The sequence below is a fragment of the Dermacentor variabilis genome, chromosome 6 (assembly GCF_050947875.1).
Source record: "Dermacentor variabilis isolate Ectoservices chromosome 6, ASM5094787v1, whole genome shotgun sequence".
In the NCBI taxonomy this organism is placed as follows: Eukaryota; Metazoa; Arthropoda; class Arachnida; order Ixodida; family Ixodidae; genus Dermacentor; species Dermacentor variabilis.
In genome coordinates, this window is record NC_134573.1 from 189,195,125 (window position 1) to 189,222,086 (window position 26,962).

The window sequence follows — 26,962 nt, forward strand, 5'->3', positions numbered from 1 at the left end:
CTCCTGCCTTACCGATTTGTACGCATCGCATACCTCTGTAGTCGCTGCAGAATTTTTGCATTCTTACACTGCTCTCGCTTAATGCTTTCGAGGGCCTTTTGTTATATCTGAGAAAGGCCTACATGCAACATAGCGCAACCGACTCCCGTTTGGCGTGCACAGCTTTACGAGGGAGTGGAGACGCTAAGCCAGTAGCGGACTATGTTCAGACCAAGGGAAGTCTCTTATACAGAGTACTGTGTGCATACTATATATATAGATGGGATATATATATATATATATATATATATATATATATATATATATATATATATATATATATATATATGGGAAAGAACGCCTGCACGTAGGCAGCAGGATTGCCAACAGCATCGCGTGCCGCAGTTGCTCCAGCTTAGGCTGTGCTCGGTGAAGCGCGCTACCCTTAATCGGTCTGTCGTGTAATAAACGTTTTTAATAATTGGTGGAGGTGCTGAATCCCTTTCACCTCTACCATCCTGGAACTCTGCACTTGGACGCTACCTTCCGCCATGCCGGACGCTGACCAGCAGACGCTCCCGTCACCGCCTGTTCTCTACGCTGGCTCTATTCGCCAGCGGGATCCTATCATCTTCAGCGGGACGGACGACGACGTTGAAGATTGGCTTGCTTCCTACGAGCTGGTGAGTGTTCATCACAAATGGAATGACTCGACTAAGCTAACCAACGTAGTTTTCTATCTCGCGGGCGTGGCCAACCTCTGGTTGAAGAACCATGAGGCGGATTTCCGAGCGTAGTCTACGTTCATGGTGGCTTTTACTAAGATATTTAACCGTCCCGCCGTCCGCAAACTCCGAGCCGAACAGCGTTTGCGCACCCGCGCACAGGACACGGGTGAAGCATTCACCAGTTACGTAGAGGACGTTGTCGATCTTCGTAAACGCGTCAATGCCACCATGTCGGAAAGCGGATGGGATTAAGAACATCATGAAAGGAATTGATGATGCCTTCCAAATGCTGCTGGCCAAAAAACCCGAACACTGTTGCTAATGATATCACGCTCTGTCAGAGCTACACAAACAGCGAGCTTTGGCAAGGCCTCCTACAACCGATGCGTCGATCTCCAGCCTGGCCATTGGTTCCGACCAGGCGTCGCTGATCACACAGATCAAGGCCTTTGTCCGCGAAGAAGTCGCACGACAGCTATCCCTGGTACCCTTCACCCAGGTGCCTGCTAGTCCTTTGCCATCCGGTCTGCGCAACGTCATTCAAGAAGTCGCTGACGCACTACCGGTTGCTCCCCAGCAGCCGCGTGCGGCCGCTCCGCTTCCAGGCCACGCCATGACCCAATGCAACCCTTTCAGCAGCCCGTGCGCCGCCCTTCTCCCATCGCATGAGCCGGCCCTCCTGTTGCCAACGCGTGAGCACGCAGACGATCGGACTATATGCTTTACATGTAGGTATCCCTGACACGTCGCAAGGTTCTGCCGCCGGGTGCCAACAATCGATAATGATCTCCGGGCGCCTCGTTTTCCGGTCAACTCCAATGCAAACTTAACTCCATCCGACCCACCGCCATCTCGTACTGACTGATCGTCCTCTCTTCGACCATCGCCGCTCGCCATCCCCACGTCGCGGGTCGCTTTGACCGATGCGTCAGCGGCCCGTCTCTACCAACGAGGGAAACTAGACGACACAGATCCCGAGGCAAGAACTGCGCAAGTTTCGACATGCTGAAGTCCTTGTTCCTTACCTGCTAATGTTATCGACGTGTTTGTCGCGCTACAGTCGCTTTTGTTGATAGCAGCGCAGCTGTTTCTGTTATGGATGCCGTATTTTGCCGATCACTTCGTAAGGTAACGACGCCTCTTTCTGGATTGTCGCTTCGGACTGCAAGTGCTCAACCCGTCGAACCAACCGCAGCCTGCACAGCCCGTGTCCCGATTCAAGACGTTATGTACTTTATAGAATTTGCAATGCTCTCATCGTGCTCCCACGTAAATATTCTAGGATGGGATTTTCCCTCTTCCCACAACGCTATAATCAATTGCGCTCGCGCTGAGGTTTACTTCACCCAGCTCAGTGACCTCACATTAATTATCCTCATTCTTCTGCTAAACTTGTGAAGGAAGACACCGATATGCCGCCGTGCCAGCACTTGTACCAGTCTCATGTGGTGCTATCTACGATGGAACGGTCTTCTTGACGCCGTCCGACCTCATCCTCTGCCTTTTGCTACTCTTGACCTCGCCGCCGGTTGCAGCACAATGCCCGTTTGTAACACGCTTTCATCCCCACTCACATTTCTTCGTCACGAATGCCTCGGCCACGTCGAGACCATCGATTCTGGAGATTGCATCCATCCTCGACGAGGCGGCCCCTACGGCTGTCCTTGACCTGAGCGCCCTGTGCTCCTGATCCAACATCTACGGATGTTTTCAGCCCATTCATGGCTGATGATCTGACACCCTCGCAGCGATTCCATCTTCTGACCATTCTGCAGCACTTCCGAACTTTCGGCGCCGCACACGCATTCTTAGGCCGCACATCAACAGTCGAGCACCACATCGACACTGGCTCCCACTCACCGCTGCGCCAACTCCTGTATCGCGTATCCGTTGCGGAACGCCGCGTCATGGTCGACCAGGTCGACGACATGCTCAGTCGAGGCGTGATTAAACCTTCACAGAGCCCATGGGCTTCTGCTGTGGTACTTGTCACAAAGAACGACGGTTCCACACGCTTTTGTGTAGATTTTCGGCGCTTAAACAAGGTCAATCTGAAGGGTGTTAAACCATTGTCCCGCATTGATGATGCTCTGGACTGCTTACAAGGAGCCGAGTTCTTCATTGGACTTGCGGTCAGGATCCTGGCAGGTCCCGATTGCGGAGGCCGATCGCCCAAAATCTGCTTTTGTTACACCAGATGGCCTATATGAGTTCACCGTCATGCCTTTCAGACTTTGCAATGTGCCTGCTATTTTCGAAAGAATGATGGATAACGTTTTGCGCAGCTTTAAGTGGAAGATATGTCCGTTCACGACGTCGTGGTGTTCGCACCCCCCCCCCCCCCCCCCCTATTTCGCAACACCTGCGCCGCCTTCAACACGTGCTGAGTTCCTTAACCAACGTCGCTCTGCAGCTTAATCTCAAGAAATGTCGCTTTGCCGCAGCAAGTTGACGATCCTTGGACACAGCGTGGCCGAGGATGACGTTCTTTGGGATCCCGAGAAATTACCTGTCATCTCTGCGTTTCCAAGCCCACTACAGTGAAAGACCTTCGCAGTTTCATCGGCGTATGCTCTTATTTCCGGCGCTTCGTCCGAAATTTTGCATCGACACTATCACCCCTCACGCAGCTACTTCGTAGTGCCAAAGACCTCATCGTGGTCCCCTGCATGCGACCATGCTTTCACCACATTGCGCCGTCTTTTCATGACGCCACCTATTCTTCCCCACTGACCCTGAAGCTCTTAATGAAGTACACACCGACACGAGTGGTGTAAGCCTAGGTGCTTGTTCTCGCACAGCGTCATCCTGGTCAGGCAGAATACGTTGTGGCTTATGCGAGCCGCACGCTGACCAAGGCGGAGGACAATTACAGTGTCACGGAAAATTAGTGCTTTCCCATCGTCTGGGCGCTTGGCAAGTTTCGCCCTTTGTTATATGGCTGCTCGTTTGACTTGGTGACCTACCACCATGCGCTGTGTTGCCTTTCGAATTTAAAAGATCTATCTGGCCGCCTCGCTCGCTGGACCCTGTGAATCCAGGAGTACGACATACGCGTGGGGCATCCTTCCGGGTGGAAGCATTCCGACGCTGACGCACTTTGCCGCTCGCCACTCGCTTGAGGTGACTCATGAGTCCCCCTGTGAGCGCACGTTGTCTCTTGACTTTGACACTATTGCTGCCGAACAACAGAATTACACCTGGATCGCATCCCTTTTCGACCTTCTCTCGGATACCTCAACAGTTCCAGCCTCTCGAACACTTTGGCGCCAAGTTCCTCGTATTGCGATCCCTGATCAGCTCCTGTACCGATGCAACTATGCACCAGAGGGGTGTACGTGGTTGCTCGTCATCCCAAAAGCATTGAGGTCAGAGATCTGTTCCTCTTTCCACTCGGACCCCCAGTGTGGCCAAGCCGGCGTTTTCAAGACCTATGAGCGACTTCGGCACCGCTACTACTGGCGGGGGTTGTACACCTTCGTTCAGAACTGTGTCCGCTATTGCCGGGAATGTCAGCAACGCAAATTTGCGCCGCACCACCCAGCCGGTGAACTCCAACCCCTGCCATGCCCATCTCAACCGTTTGATCGTGTCGGTGTCGATTTATATCGTCCACTTCCTTTGTCTACGTCCGGCAATCGGTTGATTTTAGTTGCCGTCGACTATCTAACATGCTATGCAGAGGCTGCTGCCCTTCCCAGCTGCTACAGCGCAGGAAATCGCCACTTTTATACTGCGCCGTTTTGTGCTTCGCCATGGAGGCCCTCGCGAACTCGGCGACCGAGGCAGCGCCTTCTTGTCTGAAGTCGTTGAAAAATTGCTCGCTGAATGCGCTATTGTTCATCGCACATGCATCGCCTATCACCCGCAAACAAGGGGTGCCACGGAATGCTTTGATCGCACCCTTGGCGACTTATCGCATCCGGCCACACCAATTGGGACCTAGTTCTTCCGTTCGTCACCTACGCCTACAATACCGCGACGCAAACAACTACCGGTTTCTCCCCCTTCTATCTTTATGGCCATCATGCTTCTCATACCATCGATACCATTCTGCCCTACCACCTGGACCCATCAGAATGCCTGCCAATCTTGGACGCTGCAAGACAAGCTGAAGAATGTCGTCAGTTGGCCCGCCGCTTCGCTTCGGTCGATCGGAATCGCCAAAGGTCAAAACACGATGTTCGCAACTCGACTCCAACTTTTCTACCGGGAACCCTCGTTTGGTTGTCCATACTGACCCGCACATCAGGACTCGCTTCAACACACCTTCTAAATACGATGGACCATACGGCGTTCTGTAGCGAACTTCTCCCGTCAGCTACCTCATAGAGCTTCTCACACCGCCGTCTGACATCCGTACATGCGTCGTCGTAACCGCGAAGTCGTCCACGTCCAGCGGCTCAAGCCATATCATGATTCTGCGGCCTCATCTTCAGTCTAAGTCGCCAGGATGGCTCTTTTTTCCGATGGGACCATTGTAATGAAGAATGCCTGGACATAGGCAGTAGGATTGCCAACAGCATCGCATGCCGCAGATGATCGAGCTTAAAGACGCTCGGTGAAGCGCTTTACCCGTCATCGGTCCGTCGTGTAAGAAGCCTTTTATAATATATATATATATATATATATATATATATATATATATATATATATATATATATATATATATAAGGGGGGTTTATTCGGCTCGTAGAGCAGCAGCGACAAAGTCAGCACCAGCAGGTAGGGCGCAGCCAGCGAACGAACTGGGTACGAGCCACGCGATGGCAACGGGGCTGTTCAGCCTGCCGATCTTCGTCACGATCACCCCCGGAATTGAAGAATATCCATCCTGGCGACCTAGGAAGAGGTGAGTGGATTGTAATACTGCTTCAGCCGGTCAATGTGCATAGTCTCTTGCCCCCGAAGACGCACATCGGGAGATGGCGATACGGCTTCGGCCACGTAATTAACTGGTGATGTTTGTGCAACCACGTGGTAGGGCCCGTGGTACTTAGGGAGGAGCTTGGATGAAAGGCCAGAAGCAGCAGCAGGCGGGACCCAAAGCCACACGAGTGAGTCGATGGGGAAGGGGTAAGGGGGAGGACTGAGGTCATGACGGTCTTTTTGGCGGTACTGTTGAGCAGACGTCAAAGAACGGGCCAGTTGTAGGCATTTCTCGGCCTGCTGAGCGATTGCAGAAACACGGTGAGCATTCAGCAAAGTTCGGCCGGTACGAGAGAACCGTATCAATGGTGCTGGAGGTATGGCGGCCGTAAAGCAGAAAGAATGTTGAGAATCCGGTAGTGGCTTGAGAGGCAGTGTTATATGCGTAAGTGACGAATGGAAAAGATCCCAGTTGGAGTGGTCAGACGCAACTTACATTGATAGCATGTCACCAAGAGTTCTGTTGAATCGTTCTGCTAAGCCATTTGTCTGTTGATGATACGCAGTAGTAGTGCGGTGAATAATTTGGCATTCAGATAGGAGTGACTGCAGGACGTCCGAGAGGAATAAGCGGCCCAGTTCACGAGGTGCGCCATGGCGGAGAACGAAGCTGTTTAGAATGAACGAGGCGACGTCTTTTGCTGATGCGGCAGGAAATTTAAGACGGCGGTTTCAGCATACCGTGTCAAATGATCTATGGCGACAACAATCCATCGGTTGCCAGCACCAGTAGATGGAAGAGGCCCGTGTATATCAATGCCGACACGGTCAAATGGCTGAGCTGGGCAGGGAAGTGGCTGGAAAGGTGCGGTGGAAAGATGCGAGACATTTGCGTCACTGGCAGGCAATGCAGGAGCGTACGTATTTGTGGACGAAAGTGTACATCCCTCGCCAATAATATCGGTAGGCGAAGCCGTGTGCAGGTTTTTGACACTCCGCCGTGACCACACTGCGGGTCAGAGTGAAAAAGCGGAACATAAATCTTGTTGAAGGTGGCGGGGCACTACTAAGGGCCATTTGCGGCCGTCATTGTGGTAGTTGCGGCGATATAGAAGTCCGTCGCGGATTGTGAAATGCTGCGCCTGTCGGTGTAACACTCGAGGTGCCGAAGCTGCCGGAGGATTTGACAAAAAATCAAATATGATGATCCATGAGTCTTTTCGTTGCTCCGACGCCATGTCCAGGATGTCAAGTGGTGAGATGTCTGTAGGTAGAAGTACTGCTGTTTGAAGTAACTGGGACGCGCGAGAGAGCACCGGCGTCAGTGTTTGCATCCAGAGCAACAGACGACACGGATATCATATTCCTGGATTCGGAGGGCCCACCGAGCGAGGCGGCCCGACGGGTCTTTTAGATTATACAGCCAGTAAGAGTGGACACTCCCGTACGTCCCTACGGCCGATGTTGGCTCTCAGCGCACCTAGTCGAATCGGGAAAGCGCACCAGCCTCCAAGGTGGCCGCCGCACGCCGCCGAATCGCGGAGGCCATAATTTCATTTTCGTTTGTTTAGTATTTTTCCCGTTTGTGGCCAGTAACGTTTCGTAAGTCGAGTGATACCATGCAGGATATTGTGCCACTGGTTATCTATGTTGCGACAACGGGCGATGAAAGGTGTTGTTTCACTTTATGTTAGTTTTATTTACATTCACATTCGTTATGTTATTGTACTTGTACGAACTCACACCGAAAGAAGTATCGTAAGTAAACATGTCACGTCTATTCAATATCAATCAGCTTGCTGGATAGCCAAGAACACAAAAACAGACAATTTATTGCATCAAGATTGTGAGAAAAGTGGCAGACACGTGAGAACGGGAAGAAACTGCGAAATGCAAGTAATAGAGGAAAATTAATGGCGCGATGGTAGTAAACAATGCACAAGCATAGCAATAGACACAAGACGTGTTGCAAATATCCAGAGAATGAAATAAAAACTGCACAGACAAGCGAGCAACATATTTACTTTAAACAGGATTATTTTAGAAGGAATAAATATGATGATTTTTCGTGTACTTCTACAAAGGAGGGGGAATTAAGGTAGCAAAATTATGTGGATTGTTATTCGCCAAAATAAAACGGCTGCATAAACAATTGGGCACGCACCAACACCATCATCACTTCGAATGTGTAATCCAGTGAGTGCCTCATTGAACAGCTGCAAGATACTGGCACCTCGGTCAATTAAGCACTTCGACTTCGTTGGGGGTCTTGACCTGCTTTCTTCGAAGCTATACAATGGTGTTCTGATACTTGGAAATTTGCCCTTGAATAAGCACGATGTCCTTTGGCGGTAGAGTCTACTTTGAGGAAGGAATGTGCTCTAGAAGTTTGCCGGAAGTTATCGATAAGGCCAGCAGTTTTCAAAATTCAGGCGATCACCTTTCGTAAGGACAGGCAATACGCGCGCCGTACGCCGATCATTCAACGAGAGACGAAAAAGATGGGTGAATGCGTGCGGAATAGGCTCGGCGTACCGCTGCAGAAATACGTTATTAGGTAGACCGCCTGGACCGACAGAAGATGTAGTCTTTAGGTTCAGCAGCGAAGAAAAACTTCGACAGCTACGAAATCGGCAGATATGACAGGAAGAGAATTATCACTAGTGCCAGTCTGGTGTTAATGAGTGAATATTGAGTGTAAACAGCAATTGAACTGGTTTGCTATTTTGGTGGCATGACTGGCCGTTCACTGATATCTCAGTCAGTTTTTTGTTCTTGTCGCTCAGGTACCGCCAGAATTTACCGGGGTTATTTTTCAAGAAGTTAGGGAGTGAGTGGTTGAGGTTTCTCGTCTTGGCTTTGGTTAACCGAGCCGCAAGCTGGGTCTTCAATGAAGTAAATCTGCAGTGTGGTTTTTTTTCTTTCTGGCACGTTTTAGTCTGCTGTGTCAACGTATTAGATCTCTAGTAACCCATGGGTTATTTCTATTCTTACTAACACGCTTGCTCGGCACAAACTTATTAATACAGCAATGTATGAGAGATTTTATGTCATTCCAAACGGTGGACACATTATCAGCAATATCACATAAAAGCCACAGATGATCCAAAATGGCTTGGTCGTCAGCCTTCGAATAATTCTTAACAAGATGTCTTGTATCCTGTTTGTGCACTTTTTTCGCCAGTACGGAAAGATAAAAACACTGCTTTATGATCTGAAATGCCATCGTCAACTGAGACAGCGTAACTATATAAATTATAATTTAAAAAGACTAGGTCGAGTGTAAAATGGGCGCTGCCAGCCTCTCTGGTGTACTCGGTAACAATCTGTACAAGATCACACATAAAGGAAATGTGAGCAAGTCGGTTTAGGGTTATGTCAGAAACAGAATTGGGCAAGTGCCAATCAACATTGGGTAAGTTCAAAGCGCCTGCATCAACCAGACGATCATTATTGAACAGGTAGATGCGGTCATATAACTTAGCCAGATATTCGGGCGTTGATAAAGGTGGTCTGTAGACGGCGCACACGGTGAAAGAATGGCCCAGCAGTTTATTCTAAGAAAGAAATTTTCGTGGCCGTGGATTTGTTCTAGGAGCATAGCACTAATGCTATCTTAATAATGCTAAAACCGCAAAACTTGACTGCGTCAAAGTGACGTGTACGCGTTAAAGATGCATTAATATGCCAAACAAAACTGAATTTTCTACTGAATAGCCGCATGCTGCCCCGTTCCGAAAGGAATAAAAGATGGCTGCCGCCGATCACTCAGGCACTCGCGACTGCACTCTAAAAACAGTTGCACCCTTTGGGGTGTATATTTGCCACACAACGATAATCGTCATCTGCCTTGTCCGTATTTCCTTTCTTTAACGCTGCGAGCCCGGCACTTCCCAGTAACGAACGGCATGCGCGTTATCAGCATGACATGGCATTCGCGACAGGAAAGTAGCGGGCGCGGCGCTTTCAAGAATGGAAACGCAAGCAAGGCAGATGGCGATTATAGTTGTGTGGCAGATATACAACCCAAAGGGTGTAAACTTTCTTTAGAGTGTGACACCTGCCAGAGAGCACGGGTTTATTTGCGTATAATACACCTTGTTGCGTGACCATATAACCTTTACGAGCACTTTCGGCAGGTTTACGACATCGTTCTGCCAACTCTCCTTTGCTGAGGATCCGTTTCAGCGTCATTCTTAAGCTTCTGTTGCATGCCGCCGCGATTTTCGACCAGCCACCGCAAGCCGAGTAAGGGAAAGCGGACCAATCACAGACGCCGGCACCACCCTCTTGGTCCGGTTGTCGATTTTCAGTGCAGTGGCTCGGCCCCACCGAATCCCTCTCCACGTGAGCGTGCTCCTCGCCTCTTGTCAGCTAGATAAGACAAGCCGCTCAGTGTAGGCAATGTTATTCGGTTTTCAAGCAAATAAAGGTCACCTCCTATGAAGGAGGAGAGCGTTTGATTGGTCTGTTCAGACAACCCTGCGGGTGATAGCCCGATGCTTGCGTCGGCGGTTACGCAAATTTAGCGTTAGGAGATTGGAATAAAAAAATATTGGAATAGTTTTACGTTATAGAGCCCCAGATCAGCGTTCATAGCTCCTGGGTTTGTCTCAATGTCACTGCAAAGTAACATTTTGTACAGAAAATAGCAGTCATATGCAATACTTAAACAGTTGCTTGGTTGGGTGCGGTACAACTACTAAGGTGACTGCATCACCAGATATTGTGTTGGAAACGGAATAGCTAACCTGTATAGCCAACAAGAGCTTCGTGTTTAGCGACATGGTTGCTGTCGTCTCGTCGCGCCCACTGCCGAATAAGTACTGTAGGGGATGCTTTATAGTCTCGGGCGCTAAGGTTACGGACATGCGCAACTATCGATGCGTCGGAGCGTCCACACTGAAGCTCGGTATCGGCGGCCGCGCATGCACATCTGCCTCGGAAAACCAGTTGATGTGAACCGGCTGCAGGTGCGTCGTCCTTGCTTGGTGATCCAGCCACCATCAGCAGCGAAACCTGTACAACCAAGAAGAGCTTCGTGGTTAGCGACATGGTCACTGTCGTCTCGCCGTGCCAACTCAAGATCAGTAGACTCAGGCAGATAATGCTTTCCTTTTTTGCTTGCTTGAGCCATTGCTTAAGGGGGTACGAGCCATTCATTGTCTTACGTGACGGACAAATTTCTCGTTGGGTAGGCATAGAAAAGCTTACGGATTTAATAACACAGGTGATATTGTCACGACGTCAAAAAAGCAGGACGCAGTATCAGGATGATAGAAACAAAAACCAGCTCTGTATTCAAAGACCGCAAGAGCCGACGCGCCAATTTCGTCTTCTTTCAAAAGGAGCGTGGTCGCTGCTCGTGTCCTTCAATTCGTTTTCTTCTGTTGCTAGCCTTTACTCCTGACATTAACCTCTCCTCCTATAAAGCGTCGTCCCGATGCTTTATCGTCACGGCAACAGGACACGCTTGCGCTGCAGTGAGTTCACTCGGACAAATAGGGCTTCATTCGGACCGCGTGCACAACCTCCGGTAGATGCCGTCGACGCCTTGAGCAATGCGGACTATCGGGAGCAACCTCATAATTGACATCAGTGAGCCGCCGCAGAATTTTATACGGTCCAAAGTAGCGCCTTAGCAGTTTCTCCGAAAGGCCACGATGGCGAATGGGAGTCCAAGCCCAAACTCTCTTCCCGGGCTCGTAGGAGACTGGTCGGTGACGAAGATTATAGCGTCTCGAGTCGTAACCCGCTACTGTGTGCCTGAGGGACCCGGGCTCTGCGCACTAAGCGGCATTGCGGAGAGAATTGTGTAGGGGCCATGGTGATTTCTGGTTGGGTGGGGGAACCTGTAGAGCTCGGAGGAATCGCTCCTACTCTCTAGGTAGTGACTTGTGTGGGGGTGCATATGTTCTGCGGATTAGCTTGTAGTGTTGTGTGATGTCTTGGTGCGAGATACACTTCGTATAAAGAGCCACCGTGCTTGCAAGCAGTATGTATCATCCATCTTTGACTAAATCGACTGTTATTCCATCTTCTCCTGCCGATCTTCTTCGTTTCATGTCTTGCAAGGCCCTTCTGACCTCATCGCTAGTTATAGGAGGAGTTTCTGTATCCTATTCATTACTGTTTCTAATGGAGGTATCCTGACTGTACTGTACAGGTCAGTATAGAATTCTTCTGTTTCTTTTACTATATCTTCGAGATTGCTGATGATATTACCCTGCTTATCTTTTAGTGCATATATCTTGGTTTGTTCTCTGCCAAGTTCCCTTCTCACTGATTTCAGGCTGTGACCATTTTTTACGGCTTCCTCAGTCTTTCTCACGTTATAATTTCGAATATCACTTATTTTCGCCTTGTTGATCAAGGTGAAAACCTTGAACGCCTTGTTGATCAAGGTGTTGATCGAGGCCTGTCAACGGTGACGCAATTCATGAAAAGTTCCGAATGAAGCGTCGGTAATAGGCGCACAGTCCTAAAAATCGTCTGTCTTTTTGTCAGATGGCGCTGGAAGCTTTGCAATGGCAGCTATTTTGACGGGTTCAGGCCATACACCTTCATTGCTGACCACATGACCGAGGAAGAGAAGCTCTTCAAAGCCAAAGTGACATTTTTCCGGCTTCAGCGTGAGACCGACAGATCGAATGGCTTGAAAAACCGCCTGTAGCCGCCACAGGTCCTCGTCAAAAGTTGCAGAATATCACAGCGTGTAAGTATACTGAACACGTTTGCCACTTGAGGCCTGAGAGAACTGTGCCGATTAGCCGCTGAAGTGTTGCCGGCGCAGAACACAAGCCGAAGGGAAGTGCCTTAAATTCATAGAGGCCGTCAGGTCTCACGAATGCAGTTTTTTCTCGGTCTCTCTCGTCAGCTTCTATTAGCCAGTACCCACTCCTTAAATCCATCCACGAGAAATAACGTACATGTCGCAGTCTATCGAGGGAATCGTCTATACGAGGTAGCGGGTAAACGTGTTTCTTGGTGATCTGATAGAGCTTGGGTAATCAGCGCAGAAACGTAAGCTGCCATCCTTTTTTTTTTACCAACACCACTGGCGACGCCGAAGGACTCTTCAACGGCTGAATAACGTCGTTTTCAACCATTATTTATACCTGACTTTCTATGGGCTTCGCGTTCCCGTGGGGCCACTCGATACGGGTTCTGCCGTATGGGCCTGGCTGTACTGATAATTCGATGTTTGGTCAATGGCGTTTGACCAACTCTCGACGTCAACGAGAAGCAGTCCTGAAACTGATGTACAAGCTCTAGGAGGCTTTGTTTCTGCGCAGGCAGCAAGCTTGGGCCAACATCGATAGACAAATCTGGAGGCACGGGAGGCAGGCTGGTGGAACCACCTTGCTCTACATTCGAGTAGTCTGTGACCTGACTGAACTCTTCGACGTACACAAGTGTCATACCTCTTGTAAGATGCCGGCACTCATGGCTAAAGTTTGTTACGAGAACTTCTGTGCGTCCACAGTTAATGCTGACGAGGCTTCTTGCAATTGATATGCCATGACTGAATAGCAGCGCCGGACTTTGTTCGGCGACAGCGTCGGAGTGATTCGGTATGTCGCATGTCACCGACAGAAGGGAGCATGAGCGCGGTGGGATGGTTACGTCGTCATCGCCGACGCTTAACGGTCTACGTCGCTGCTCTGTGCACAGTGCAACTGAACCTGGGCCCATGCTAAACGTGACCGACCTGTCCTGAATGTTTATAACGGCACCGTATTCACGCAGAAAATCCAGTCCCAAGACCAGGTCTTTGCAGCACTCCGGCAAAGCGACAAAATTAGCAACGAAGGCCGAGGCACCGATATTAATTCTAGTGGTAACTTTGTCTGTGGCCGTCATCGAGTGGCCTCCTGCAGTTCTTATGTGGGGACCCGTACACGAAGTCTTGAATTTCTTAAGGCAATCGGCGAACTTTCGACTTATGATAGAGAAATCCGCGCGAGTATCTACTAGTGCTGTCACAGGGCGTCCGTCTATGTAAACGGCGAGATCGGCGCTAACAATTTCTACTGGAGTCGGTGACGTGTATCGTCTGGCTGCACCTAAAACCCAGCACCTCTACCAGTGTCACGACGTCAAAAAGAAAAAAGAACAGGACGCATGATCAGGATGATAGAAACAAAAACCAGCTCTGTATTCAAAGACCGCAAGAGCCGACGCGCCAACTTCGTCTTCTTTCAAAAGGAGTGTGGTCGCTGCTTGTGTCCTTCAATGCGTTTTCTTCTGTTGCTAGCCTTTAGTCGTGACAATACGAGGATGTGTGTGCGTACCTATATCGTCACGATGACCACCGATCAGGCCAATATATGTGTTCGTACCTTTGGTCAAAATTGTTTGTCGCCTCTCTGCCGAACAGCTTCGCTGCTCATCCACCTTCACAGAGTGGAATCGCTCATGATTTCCCGCCTTTTGCGCTGATCACTTACAAAGACTGCACTGCACGTTCGTCAGAGCCGTTTGCCCGACCTTGCTCGACAGCTCTAATTATAAACGAAAGAAGTGCTAGGGAAATTCACGACCACGAATGTTGGCATGGATGCTGCGAGAGAGGCAAATGAAAACAAGGAAGCTCAACAAGCAGCAATTCCGATTAGTTGATCACAAGGCCGTGCTCATTCTGGAAGGTCTCGGAAAAAGTAGCAGGCGGTTACAATAACAATTCTACTGTGACCTGCCTTTGCAGTTTTGTGCTACTTGAAGTTGGTGCCAACTTTCGCTTTCGTGATCCCTGCTTTTTATTCCACCTTTCCCTTATTTGTTTTGTATTACTTGTCACAACGAGCCCGGTACTTCCCAGTCATGAACCGCTTACGCGTTATCAGGGTGTCATAGCATTTGCGATAGGAAAGTAGCGAGCGCTGAGTTTTCAATAAAAAAAAAAACGCAAGCGATTGAGGCAGTTGACGATTATTGTTGTAGGATAAGATAAACCCCAAAAGGGGTAAAAGCTTTAAAGAATGTGTGTTAGGACTTTAAAATTTGTATAGCAAACGACAATGAGCTCTAACTAGACGTGCGATGAGGAAAGGCGTGGCTGAAATCTGTGTAATAATTCCGACAGCCCTGGACGCACAGAAATATCTGACGAGAGAATTTGACAGCGATAACGTTGAAAATTTATTTAATGCACTTTCCGTGTCTGTTGCAGCTATCATCATTTTTACCTGCCAGAAAAAGTCGGCAAACAAGATGAGATCATTAACCTCCACCAACGATGAATTTATTACCTCTTAAACGTGAAGGTGTTAGCCTTGGGACAACCAGACACCCTTTATACACACATAAAGGTGTGAAATGTTTAACGCATACTTCTAAACGCCACATAGCTCCTGATGGAATGGCGCATGATGTTCAAGGGCTTCTTGGATATTGTTTGTAATTTCTTATGTTTGACCATTCTTGGGCCACTTTATGTGCCTCTGGGTGTGTGCCTATTCTTGGCCAATCCCGCACGATATGCCACTCTAAAGTTACGGAAACATTAAATGTATTCACATATATGCAGGGGCGTAGCCAGGGGGGGGGGCGCTTATGGGGCTTCAGCGCCTCCCCCCCCCCCCGAATTTCTTTCGTGCTGCCCATGCATCGCCGACCCAAGCAACCCCCGGCGCCGAAAACATTTCACCGCGAACATTGCGAACTCGGGATCGATTTTGCGGCAACGCCCATGCACCGGGAGTTACATAACGCAAGCAGCCCCATCCGAGCACAAAGTTTCTAGGGCGTTTTGATGGCGAACGGGGTCGCCGCGGCATGTCGCGGAGTCCGCGGAACCTACGGAGCGCATGGATGTCAATTCCGAAACTTTATGAGTATAAAGTTCTCATAAACTCTTGATGTGAAAGGTGCATCGTCATTTCCAAAGTTGTGCTTTCGATTTTCAATTGCGGAACTTTGGGAATTTAATGTTGTTATAAACATTTGACGCCAAAGGCACATTCAATTTTCTAAAGTCGTACATGGGAACATACAACGAGACAAGCCAAATTAACACACTATCAGACAAACTGACAAAGCACGCAGCGAGGTCCGACGAGACGAAGTGTTGCGGTGGTTCATTTGTGCCGTCATGTCACACAAAAAAATATCAGCATTTCTTTTTACCTACGCCAAAGAATCCATGTCAAGACACTAAAACCAGCAAATGTAACTATGTTCTTATTTATTTTTTCTACTTTAACTTTTCTTCGCGAGGGCATATTGAGCCTCTTCAATTTTCTTGTTCTCGCTAACCTACCCGCGGGCTGCCAGAGCCAACCAGAGCGCATGCGCTTTTCTCGGTTGCCCCGACCATCTCGCGGCGCACCTTGGTGCGCCTTCGGTTTTCTCTGGCCGAGTGGATTTTCGCGGACGCTTTCTGGCTAGCACACAAGAAAAAGAAACAATGGTGGCTCGCCGTCATCACTGTGGGGACTCAACGGATTGCACCGTGTTCGCTTGAGCGCAACCTCCCCGTTCCCCCTCCCCCTGTGTAGAGTAGCAGGCTAGAGCCACCACCTCCTAGACAAGAAGGCCTGAGTGCTCGGCGAGTGACGTCACGGTGAAGAGGCCATCGGCACGCTCGGGGATACGGGTTGAATGAAGGGATCGCGGCTTGGTTCACCTAGCAGCCGTATGCCTTTATTGACCACTCCACACTTTTTCTTCAGTCTAAACTGCGGATTGAGCAGCAGGCACCTTACAAAGCATTTATTTAGAGGCACAGATACAAAACAGCTTTGTAAAACATGTGCAGGTATTGATTCCAGCAGCTTTCTATAGCGTCGCGCTTTGTCGTCTTTTGTAATGTACGTTGTTTGTGCATTATAATAATAATTATTATTTATTATACCCAGTGGCGTAGCAACAGGGGGGGCCGGGGGGCCGTGGGCTCCGGGTGCAAGGGGCCAGTGGGGGGGGGGGGGCGGGTGTCATACATCTGAAGACACCTCTATTTCCGCCGGCTACACCCGGGGAGTGGGGTGACAGAAGGCCTATGGGCCCCGGGTGCCAGACGACCTAGCTACGCCACTGATTATACCCCACACTTAATACCTATTACTTCAAATAAATTGAATCCATAAAAACTCTTCCTTCCGTATTTTTGTACCTATGGTTTTTATGGTGCGGCAATGATGAATGTAACGCACTCTATTAGCTTCACAATTGCGTATGAACTATTTTATTGGGGACACATGTACTTATTGCAATCTAGATTATGCTTAAATGAATAATTTCGCTGTCGACGCACTAATTACCACAGTGCGCTAATTTACAACAACTCAAATAAGTATAGAAACGGAATATAAAACATTCGTACCGCCATTTACAAGGAAACAGATGCCTTATTGCGCAGAGTTTCAGCTTTTCTCTTCCTTGCCTTAGCATTGGCGTCGAATATTTTGTCATTCATCTTGCAGCAGCAGTTCGTCAATAAAATATTCGTGCTACACCGCAAAAGGTGCCTTAACACAAATTGGCATTTGTGTCCATCCTCGCAAGCGTCGAACTCTGAGGAATCATCACTGACGAGCAGTTCAAGCCTGAGGTCAGTGAATAAACGACGTTGGTTTGGCAGATTAGTAAATTCCTCTTCCTGAAAGTAGACTTTTTGCTTGTTATAAATTGCATCAGGTCTTCTAGGTTTAGAATTTTATCCGCTTCCTTCTCCTTGCGGAATGCTTCAGCAGACGGTTCACACCTTTCTTCACAGAAGAAGATTCAAGACGCATGCTCTTGGAATCAGAATCCTCCCTCGAGGTGCTTGGCTTCGAAAGATAAGGTGGACATTGAGGAAACTGATGAGACTGCGCCTGGGCGAAGACGCAGGCGTGAGAGTGGTGCAGTGACGGTGTGCCTTGTAAGGTCGTCGAGGTGAGAGAACTCCCGCACGATGTCGGCCTCAATGAAGTGAAGTTCAGAAACCTAGAAGGAAGTTAGAAGTTGTTCTAAATTTTATTCTAACATTCCTGATTTAAAGGAACTTTCTGTAATTGAGCAATTAACCTTCCCGTATTTTTCAAAAGTAATTATTTAAAGAAGTGCTGAACATCTTACCCTGGAGTGCGGTGATACAATGAAATCTGCACGTGGTATCGCCCTAATCCAGGCACTCTGGGCTTCTTCATCTTGCGGAAACTTAAAGACGTGATTTTTCTCCCCCGATTTGTAATTGCTCCGGCAATTGGGCACGCAGCATTTATTAGGCATATCTTGGCATGGCACTCCACATTCCGGGGCAATGAAGACTCGCGGTACACACAATCGCAAGCACAGCACAAGTGTTGAGACTGCATGCACTAGTCACGTCTAGAAAAAAAACGTGCGTTCGGAAGCATGCGGCAGCATGGCCGAGCATGCCGGGACTTGTTTAACCGCGAAGCTATTCGAGGAGCGGCACGGCTCCTGGAACTAATCGAATTGTTGTCGCCGCCGTCGTCGCCTCGGTCTTCTCCGAATAGCCGGGGTTAACTGTTGTATATCTTCCGCGCTTCATTTTCAACACAGGTACGCCGCTAGTAGCTTCGCAACGCGCTGCACGGAACTTCTATGTTGGCCTCTTCTGCGTGACGTAGCTCAAGGGGAGAGGGTAGGCCAGAAAGCCTTAAGTTCTCTAGAGGGTGTTGCTAGAGCGCCTTAGCTCAGGCCGACCTCTCTGCCTTCTTTCAATTAAATTATCTCTATCTCTCTCCGGAAAGTCTTGCATCGCCAGTGCAGGATAACGAGCAGTATGCGTAAGGTTTTCAGTGGACCAAGCGTCTCACGTTTTCTTCGATATGTCCATGGAACTATCATGCACCGGATGCACCCCACCAAATTCTCATACCTATGCCGATATTGTGATGTACCAGACATCCTCCAACACATGGTGTTGATGTGCCCAAACCGCGAGAAAAACAGTCAAGATGACGCACCGGAACCGCTACAAGCCATCGAAGAAACGTGGGAGGCAATGTTAAGGGCACAGAGCCTGGAAGATCAGCGAAGTCTGGTGTGCCGGTCCCGGGGCTGCGGCATTAGCCAACGGCTTTCTGGACTAAGAGAGCCGCCCACCTAGGGTGGAGAAAGAACACTTTCTCGCTGTTTCTCACAATAAACGTTCATTCCTCCTCCTTCCTCCTTCGGTAGCCACATTAGGTGCGCAAAGTAGGCATTCGAGTGTGGCCAAGATACTTTCCTTTGCGTTCTTTTTTTATTTCGGTGCCCCCGCCTTACAAAAGGAAAAAAGAAGACATTGTTGCGGAGCAGCGAATTGTCGCATGGTGAAAGTTCGATTGTGGTACTTCTCTTGCGGAGAGTAATGGGCCACGGGACACTTCAGTTGCCGGACACTTTTATTATATTATTGCGATAGCAATTATATGGACATTCCACGTGCATTCCTGTCGTCGCCCTCATGTTCTGTATAAAGTCCAAGGGCGATAACATCGTGACCGCACGCCGCATGCTGTATGTGCGAGTGCAAGCGTAGGGGGGGGGGGGGGGTGGCATGATTGAGTCGACCACGGTGGCTCAGTCTTGTGCGCGCAAAGGAGAAAAGCGGGGAGGAAGCGCGCCGCCTTCCGTCGCACGCGATAAATAGGGCGGAGTAAATGGAATGGGGGTGGGATCTAGGATTATGTGAATCTGTGATTGCGCAACATGTTTATTTGCCTTGTTTGACGCATTATATACAGTGACTCTTTCTTAGATACGCAGATTAGGTTTTCTGTATACGTGCAGTGAACCATGTTTCCAGTGACACATTTTTGCCCTTATCAAGCTGTACTTTGTATTTGTATATTCCATTGTATCTTCGCATTTCTAATGTACGAGGGCGAGTCAAATGAAAGTGAGCCTACCTACCCCGCGCCATAATGGTTCGGTTCATTATCTGCGAGGCATGCGTGTAGCACACATGCACGTCTCATTTACGAAAGTGACACGCAGGTGGGAGGATAGGCGTTCTACTCTGGGTTGAACATGATTGCGTGAGTTAATGCACGCTCCAGAAGTTGAGCAGCGTGGTGCGGTGACGTTTTTGATAGCTGAAGGTGTTTCGTAAAAAGAAATTAGTCGCCGTATGGCTGCCATGTATGCTGAACATTGCATTTCATTGGCCACTGTGAAGCGTTGGAGCAAACGGTTCAAAGCAGGACGTGAAAGGTGCAAAGACGATCCAAGACCGGTTCAAAGCCACCATACAATCAGTCCCAACAATATTGCGAAGGTTGATGAGCTAATCAGACAAGAATGGAGGACAAGCATCGATGAACTGGCAGAGCGTGTGAACATCAGTCACGGTTGAGTTCACGCCATAATTTATAAACATCTCGGTTATCGGCTCTCGTGTGCGCAATGGATGCCCAAGATTTTGAACCACCGCCAAAAGACGGAGAAGCTCGGCGCGGCCTTGACTCATCTGATCCGGTATGAGAATGAGGGCGACGATTTCTTGTCTGCAATTGTGATCGGGGACGAAATATGGTGCCACTTCTACGAGCGTGAAACACGACGTCAAAGCTTACAGCGGAAACATTCGATTTCACCCCCCCCCCCCCCCCCAGTAAAGCAGAGGCCGTCATTTCCGCCGGAAAGGTGTTGTTGACATTCTTTTTTTCCATCGTCAGGGGCCATTACTGATGGAATTTGCTAAATCTTGAGAGACTATCAATTGTTTTCGATACTGTGAAACGTCGGATCGGCTGCGTGTCTCAATCAAGAACAAACGACGTGGAAAATTGATGAACGGCGTCATCTTGTTCCACGATAATGCCTGTCCCCGTGTCGCTGATGTGGTTATTACAAAACTGGCAAAGTTTAAGTGGGAAGCGCTGCAACATCCGCCATACACCTCAGACATGTCGCCTTGCGACTTCCACATTTTGGGGTACCTAAAGAAACAGCTCAAGGGAACCAGATTTGTGTCGGACAATGACGTGGAAGAGTCGGCTGCAGACTTTCTGAAGCAGCAACCCAAGGAGATTTATGAGACGGGATTCGCGCGACTCGTTAGTCAATGGGACAAATATCCAAATGCTCATGGACACTGCTTTTAAATAAAGTACCCCGTTTGTCATATATTCGCATTGGTTCCCTTTCATTTGACTCGCCCTCGTATATTATGCAGAACTCTTGCTTTCTATACGTGCTCTCTGTTGCGACTATAATTTCGGTGCAATTACTCACGATACACGACTGGTGACAGCTGCTTCTGCGTAATACATTGGACTGGCCGTTGCAAGTGTACAAGAATGTAAACAAGGTTCTTCAATGACAAAGTTTCATTAACGTATTTGTCCTCAGCTTGTTCATTTCATGGCCTTTACATTTTTTGCATCAGCGGCATGCACTGCTTAGCTGGTTTCGAACTGATATAGTTCTAAAGTTCGTGTGATATTTTCTTTACTTATCAAATAGACGAAAACGTGGAAGCATTGATATCAGTCATTTTGGGCACAATTTTTGTCACATACGGGTATATTCCTTTCTGAAAAAATACATTTTACTTGTTTTGACAGTGCGTAGAATTCAACAATTCGTTTGCAGCATCTTTGACAATGGAAATGCAGTTATCTATGTATTTGATCCCTCGACAAAATGTTTAAGAGGAAGCTTTAGCTCGGGCCCAACTCCGACGCGGCCTAGTCAAATACATTTAAAACGCAGAAACGCTTTTCTGAGATAACCTCTGGATCGCCTTCAATAAAGTCTGTTGCATTTGAGAGAGAAAATTTAATTCTATTCTCTGTTGATAGCGGAATTTCTATTTAGGGCCTGAATTTTGCTTAAAATATTTTGAAAAATTCGAAAGTTCGAAAATAATGGAAACACGAAGTTTACAAACTATAATAGCTCTGCATCAAGAACACATATCGCGCTTCTGTAAACACCATATACTATAACAGTCAAAGCGGACAAATTTGGTGCGTCAATTTGTATCTTACGTGAATTGGTTATGTTGTGTGCAAGGGTTTTGCAAAAGCCATATTTCCGTAATACTAAATTTTTTGTCATTCATGTGTAACATATCAATTTTTTCCGCTGTAGATGCACTATTATATGCAATTCACATAATTGTGATATCATTTTTCATTGTTGAGTTACAGAGTGTTAAACTTGACAGTTTCTTTTACTGAAAATTGGCGATTTTTACCAATTTTTATTCAAGAATTGACAACCTAAATGAAAAATTCAGAACAAACAGTCATTAGAATTTAAGTTTTTTTTATACATGCAACAAACTTCGTCAAATTTGGTGCTGTGGTTGCCGAGAAAAACGAATTCTCCTTATGTATTTAGATAGGAGCACCCAAGCTAAAGCTTCTCCTTAAGGAGGAGGCCGAGCTGCAATGTGAGCCCCCCCCCCCCCCCCCCCCGAACGAAATTTCTGGCTACGCCACTGCATATATGTCGTACTTCTGTGTGCCATACAGTTATCATTCCTATCGCTCTCTCTACAGGCATCGCCTTCGTCCCCGTGACATTGCGGCGTAGACGTCTCACATTGCATGCGCCGCTTGCATAACTCAAATGATTTTAGAGCGCAGCTCTTAGGCACCCGTTCCTGCGTTGAACGTCGGCGTAACCGAGCGAACGACCACAGCGAAGGATGAAAGAGCGAAAGGGGAGCGCAGCGGGGGATCAAAGACGCCGATTGCGATGACAGCGCGAGGAGGAAAGTGCAGCGGCGCCATGAGGCGGGAAGAGGAGGAGGAGGGTATGACGAAAGCGTGAGAAGAAACGCGTAGTGCCTCGTAATACGATGGGCTTTGCGGCGACGACCGCAACGAAATGCTGCCAGAGTGGCGCGCCGTGTCATCTGTTCACCGATGGCATGCGGCGAGTGCGACCACCGATGCCATACATGGAAATGAAGCGCTGCATGAGCAGAGGTCTGTCTGCGGGGGCTGCTGGGAATCGCGCCCACGCGTCACAAGCGCTAACTCTCGCGATCTCCCGCTCAGAGAGGCAGTGGCGCACACTTCGCTCCGTTTGCAATGCGCCGCACGCGACAGATTGTCCGCGCCAGCCAACATATCACGAAATGAAAACGCGTATGGAGCTGCGCCCAAATTTCGCATTAGGGAGTGTCATAATATTCGGTGATTTCTTTTTCTCTTCGGCGTCCCTACACTAAATATCTTACACTAAATGAAGAGTAATTTTAACTGCTTAAATAAGTTGCCCTACTACAACACAAAAATCCCCGCAGGGGCGTCTGCGTCAGCAGGCGTTTGGTGTGTTGCGACACCACGTACCCGAGCACACGAGGGTTGGACCCTCCCGCGTGTAGCCGTGCGCGGCTTAGCCGTGTCTGGGGAAAAGGGGATCCTGGGGGTTGAGCCGAAGCTGGGTGTTTGGACCTTTAAGGCCCCCCGGCGGAGGCAACACACCTCTTCGGCCTCGGCTTCACATAGACGGCACCCCCGGACTGACCCACCCGGGGCAAATCGGCAGTCGCCTTTTCCTGTCCTCCTCTCCAATCTTCGTCTTTCTCTCTCGCCTTTTTCATCTTTCCTGTCTTCTCTTCACTTCTGCTAACTTCCTAGTCTCCCGGCGGCAAGGGTTAACCTTGTGTAGCTAGCCAGCCTTGGTTATGCTGTATTTGGTTATAGCAGCGATGTACGGCTGGCGTTGGCAGGGTTTCTCTAGCAGAAACTCCTGTCACGTCCCCCTGTTGGGCTCCATGGTGGGTGGTCGGCATCGCGGCCGAAAACCCTACTGTACTCATGGAAAACGCTTTTCCTAAACTCCCTGATCGCCCTCACAAACGAGGGCGCACCGAAGATCTCTTTCAGTTTTTCGGACGACAAGTCCAGAACTTTCCTAGATATCATGTAATCCACTCAGAAAACCCAGACAAACTAGTGCGTAACATTTCACCGTTCCTTGTTTCGAAGTCTTTAACTGAAGTTTTTGGAACAGGATATAAGGCGTCGAGAATGACAAGTGGTGATCTTCTCTTGGAGCTCCACGATAAGAATCAGTACGAGAAACTGCCGAAACGTGTCTCATTTGGGGAGAACCAAATAACAGTTACTCCGCACCGAACCATGAACACCACACGCGGCGTTGTCTCGGACGATGACATGCTAGAGCTCACTGAAGCTGAACTCTTGGAGGGTTTCAGTGAACAGAATGTCATAAATGTAAAGCGAATTAAGATCAGGCGAGACGGTAAAGAGATCAATACGAAACACCTGATACTCACTTTCGGTTCAAGTGTCCCCCCCGAGTCCGTCGAGGCCGGTTATATCAAACTTCGTGTTAGGCCATACGTGCCCAATCCTCTCAGATGCTTTAAGTGCCAAAGGTTCGGCCACAGTTCACAGAACTGTCGAGGCCGGCTGACATGTGCCAAGTGCAGTGACAAAGAACATTCCTCCGAAATGTGCCAGAACACTCCACATTGTGTCAACTGTGAGGGCGAGCATGCCGCATACTCGCGGTCCTGCCCGTCCTGGAAAAGAGAAAAAGAGATTGTCACAATCAAAGTCAAAGAAAATATATCTTTCAAGGAGGCACGTAGGCGGGTGTCATACCTGTCTAAGAGCAGCTTTGCCGATGTGGCGCGTAAGGGGGCAGCGTCACAACGGCCTCCGGCGGCTGTCCGACCCACAGGCAGTGAGTCGGCAGTTACGCCATCTGCCCCCGCGGCGGTTGCAGCTAGCGCTGCTCCGTCAACCGAGGAGAAGGGACCATCCACCCCGAAGGTGGGTGCAGCCGAGGCTGCCCCAACCTCCGAGGCCCCTTCCAGCGCTGGCAACGGCCAGCGCAGCCAAATCCCTCAGGGAGCCCCATCGACCTCCGGGCTGGTGGGCGCAGGGGTCTTGCCCTCCAAGGCGGGACTCCCTCTGAAAACCTCTCGCTCGCAAGAGCGCTTGTCCGGCGCCTCACACGAGGCAATGGACACTACACCTGTCCCCAAGGCGCACCAAACGCCTAAGGAGCGTCGAGAATCGCTCGAACGCTTCAGAAAGAACAAAACACCTATTACAGGGCCTCGAAAGGGCTCTGTAATATAAGGCATCCACTCCGTTTCCGTAAACACAGCACCAATTTACCTTAAACATGGATACACAAATAATTCAATGGAACATCAGAGGTCTCCTTAGAAACCTTGATGATTTGCAAGAACTCATCCACAAACATAATCCAAAAGTGCTGTGTTTACAGGAAACACACTTAAAATCTAAACACACAAACTTTCTCCGTACTTATGTTACGTTTCGCAAAGATCGCGATGATGCCGTCGCATCATCGGGTGGTGTTGCGATTCTTACTCATAGAAGTATTGCGTGTCAACCTTTACAGCTACAAACGCCCCTTGAAGCAGTGGCGGTTCGAGTTGTCCTACTAAACAAACTCATCACCATTTGCTCCCTTTACATACCCCCGCATTACCAACTGAACAAACATGAATTTCACTCCTTGATCGATCAATTGCCAGAACCTTATGCTGTTCTTGGCGATTTCAATGCGCACAGCTCCCTGTGGGGCGACTCTCGTATAGATGCGCGAGGTCGCCTTATTGAACAGTTCCTTTTTTCTTCCGGAGCGTGCCTTCTAACAAGAAAGAACCCACGTATTACTCTCTTGCAAACCGATCCTTTTCGTCAATAGATCTTAGTATAGTCTCCCCGTCTGTACTGCCTGAACTTGAATGGGAAGTTACCGACAACCCTTACGGTAGCGACCACTTCCCTATACTGCTAAGATCATATAAAGAAAACGAATATCCACCATACGCTCCTAGGTGGAAGATTGAGACAGGTGATTGGGAGAAATTTCGATCTCTAACTAGTATCTCATGGGCTGACCTGTCTTCGTTAGGAATTGACGCTGCAGTCGAGTTTTTTACAGCATTCATAATAGATGTCGCATTTAAATGCATATCAGAAGTAAAAGGCTTGGCCTGCAAACGGCGTGTCCCATGGTGGAACGACGATTGTAGGATCGCTCGTAAAAAACAGAACAGGGCGTGGGGGTTGCTACGCGCTTCTCCCACTGCAGAGAATCTAGTTAACTTTAAAAAAGTAAAATCCGAAGGCAGGCGAACCCGCCGACAGGCCAGACGAGAAAGTTGGCATAAGTTTCTATCGAGTATTAACTCGTTCAGAGATGAGGCGAAAGCCTGGAACAGGGTCAATAGGATAAGAGGGCGACAAGCACATGCACTCCCTTTGGTAAACACAGAAGGCGATACCCTACAAGATCAGGCGGACTCACTTGGGGAGCACTTTGAGAGCGTGTCAAGTGCCAACCATTACTCGCAATCCTTTCTCAAACATAAACAAATAGAAGAATGTAAGCCACTCATGAGAAAATGTCAACAGAATGAACCATACAACTGTCCTTTTAGCATTGCCGAGTTGAGAGCTGCCTTGAGCGCATGCAAGAGCTCTGCACCGGGATCTGACAGAATCGTGTATGAAATGATCAAAAACTTACATAAAGACACCCAAGTTACACTAGTCACAATTTTCAACACGATTTGGGCTGCGGGATACTTCCCGACTACATGGAAAGAAGCCATTGTGATCCCGGTTTTGAAACAAGGCAAAGATCCTTCCTCAGTGGCAAGTTACCGCCCGATAGCCCTGACAAGTTGCCTCTGTAAGGTATTTGAAAAAATGATCAATCGCCGTCTCGTGCATCTCCTAGAGTCCAGTAAAATGCTTGACCCATTTCAATGTGGTTTTCGGGAAGGGCGATCTACAACCGACCATCTTGTGCGCATCGAAGCGAGCATTCGCGATGCCTTCGTGCACAAGCAATCTTTCTTATCTGTATTTCTGGATATGGAAAAAGCGTTCGACACAACCTGGCGGTACGGAATCCTGCGCGATCTTTCCGCGCTAGGTATCCGCGGCAATATGCTAAATACTATAGAGAGCTACTTAGAGAACCGTACATTTCGAGTGAAAATAGGTCCTGCACTGTCGCGTACATTTATACAGGAAACTGGGGTACCCCAGGGTGGCGTACTCAGCTGCATGCTCTTTGTCGTAAAGATGAACACGCTTCGTGCATCTTTACCACCAGCTATTTTCTATTCCGTCTACGTAGACGATGTACAAATAGGTTTTAAATCCTGCAACCTCACAGTCTGCGAGAGACAAGTACAGCACGGTTTGAACAAGGTGTCACAGTGGGCAGAGAAAAATGGATTTAAAATCAATCCTCACAAGAGTTCTTGTGTTCTGTATTCAAGAAAGAGAGGCCTGGTTCCGGATCCTTGCTTACAACTGTGTGGACAACAGATACCTGTAAACAAAGAACACAAATTTCTAGGTGTTATACTTGACAGTAGACTCACTTTCATCCCACACATAAAACATCTTAAAGAAAAATGTCTTAAAACAATGAACCTATTGAAACTTCTATCGCAGACTACGTGG

The 26,962-nt window shown here is 48.6% G+C and overlaps 1 protein-coding gene across 1 annotated transcript in view; it reads left to right on the plus strand.

Moving 5' to 3' along the window:
• The first annotated feature begins 391 nt into the window (after positions 1-391).
• Positions 392-26,962, plus strand: part of LOC142585981 (uncharacterized) — a 53,316-nt gene continuing 26,745 nt past the window's right edge. The window contains exon 1 of the mRNA XM_075697150.1: positions 392-662. Within this exon, the coding sequence (XP_075553265.1) occupies positions 531-662 (132 nt within the window). The 5' untranslated portion in view covers positions 392-530. The remainder of the gene's footprint in view (positions 663-26,962) is intronic.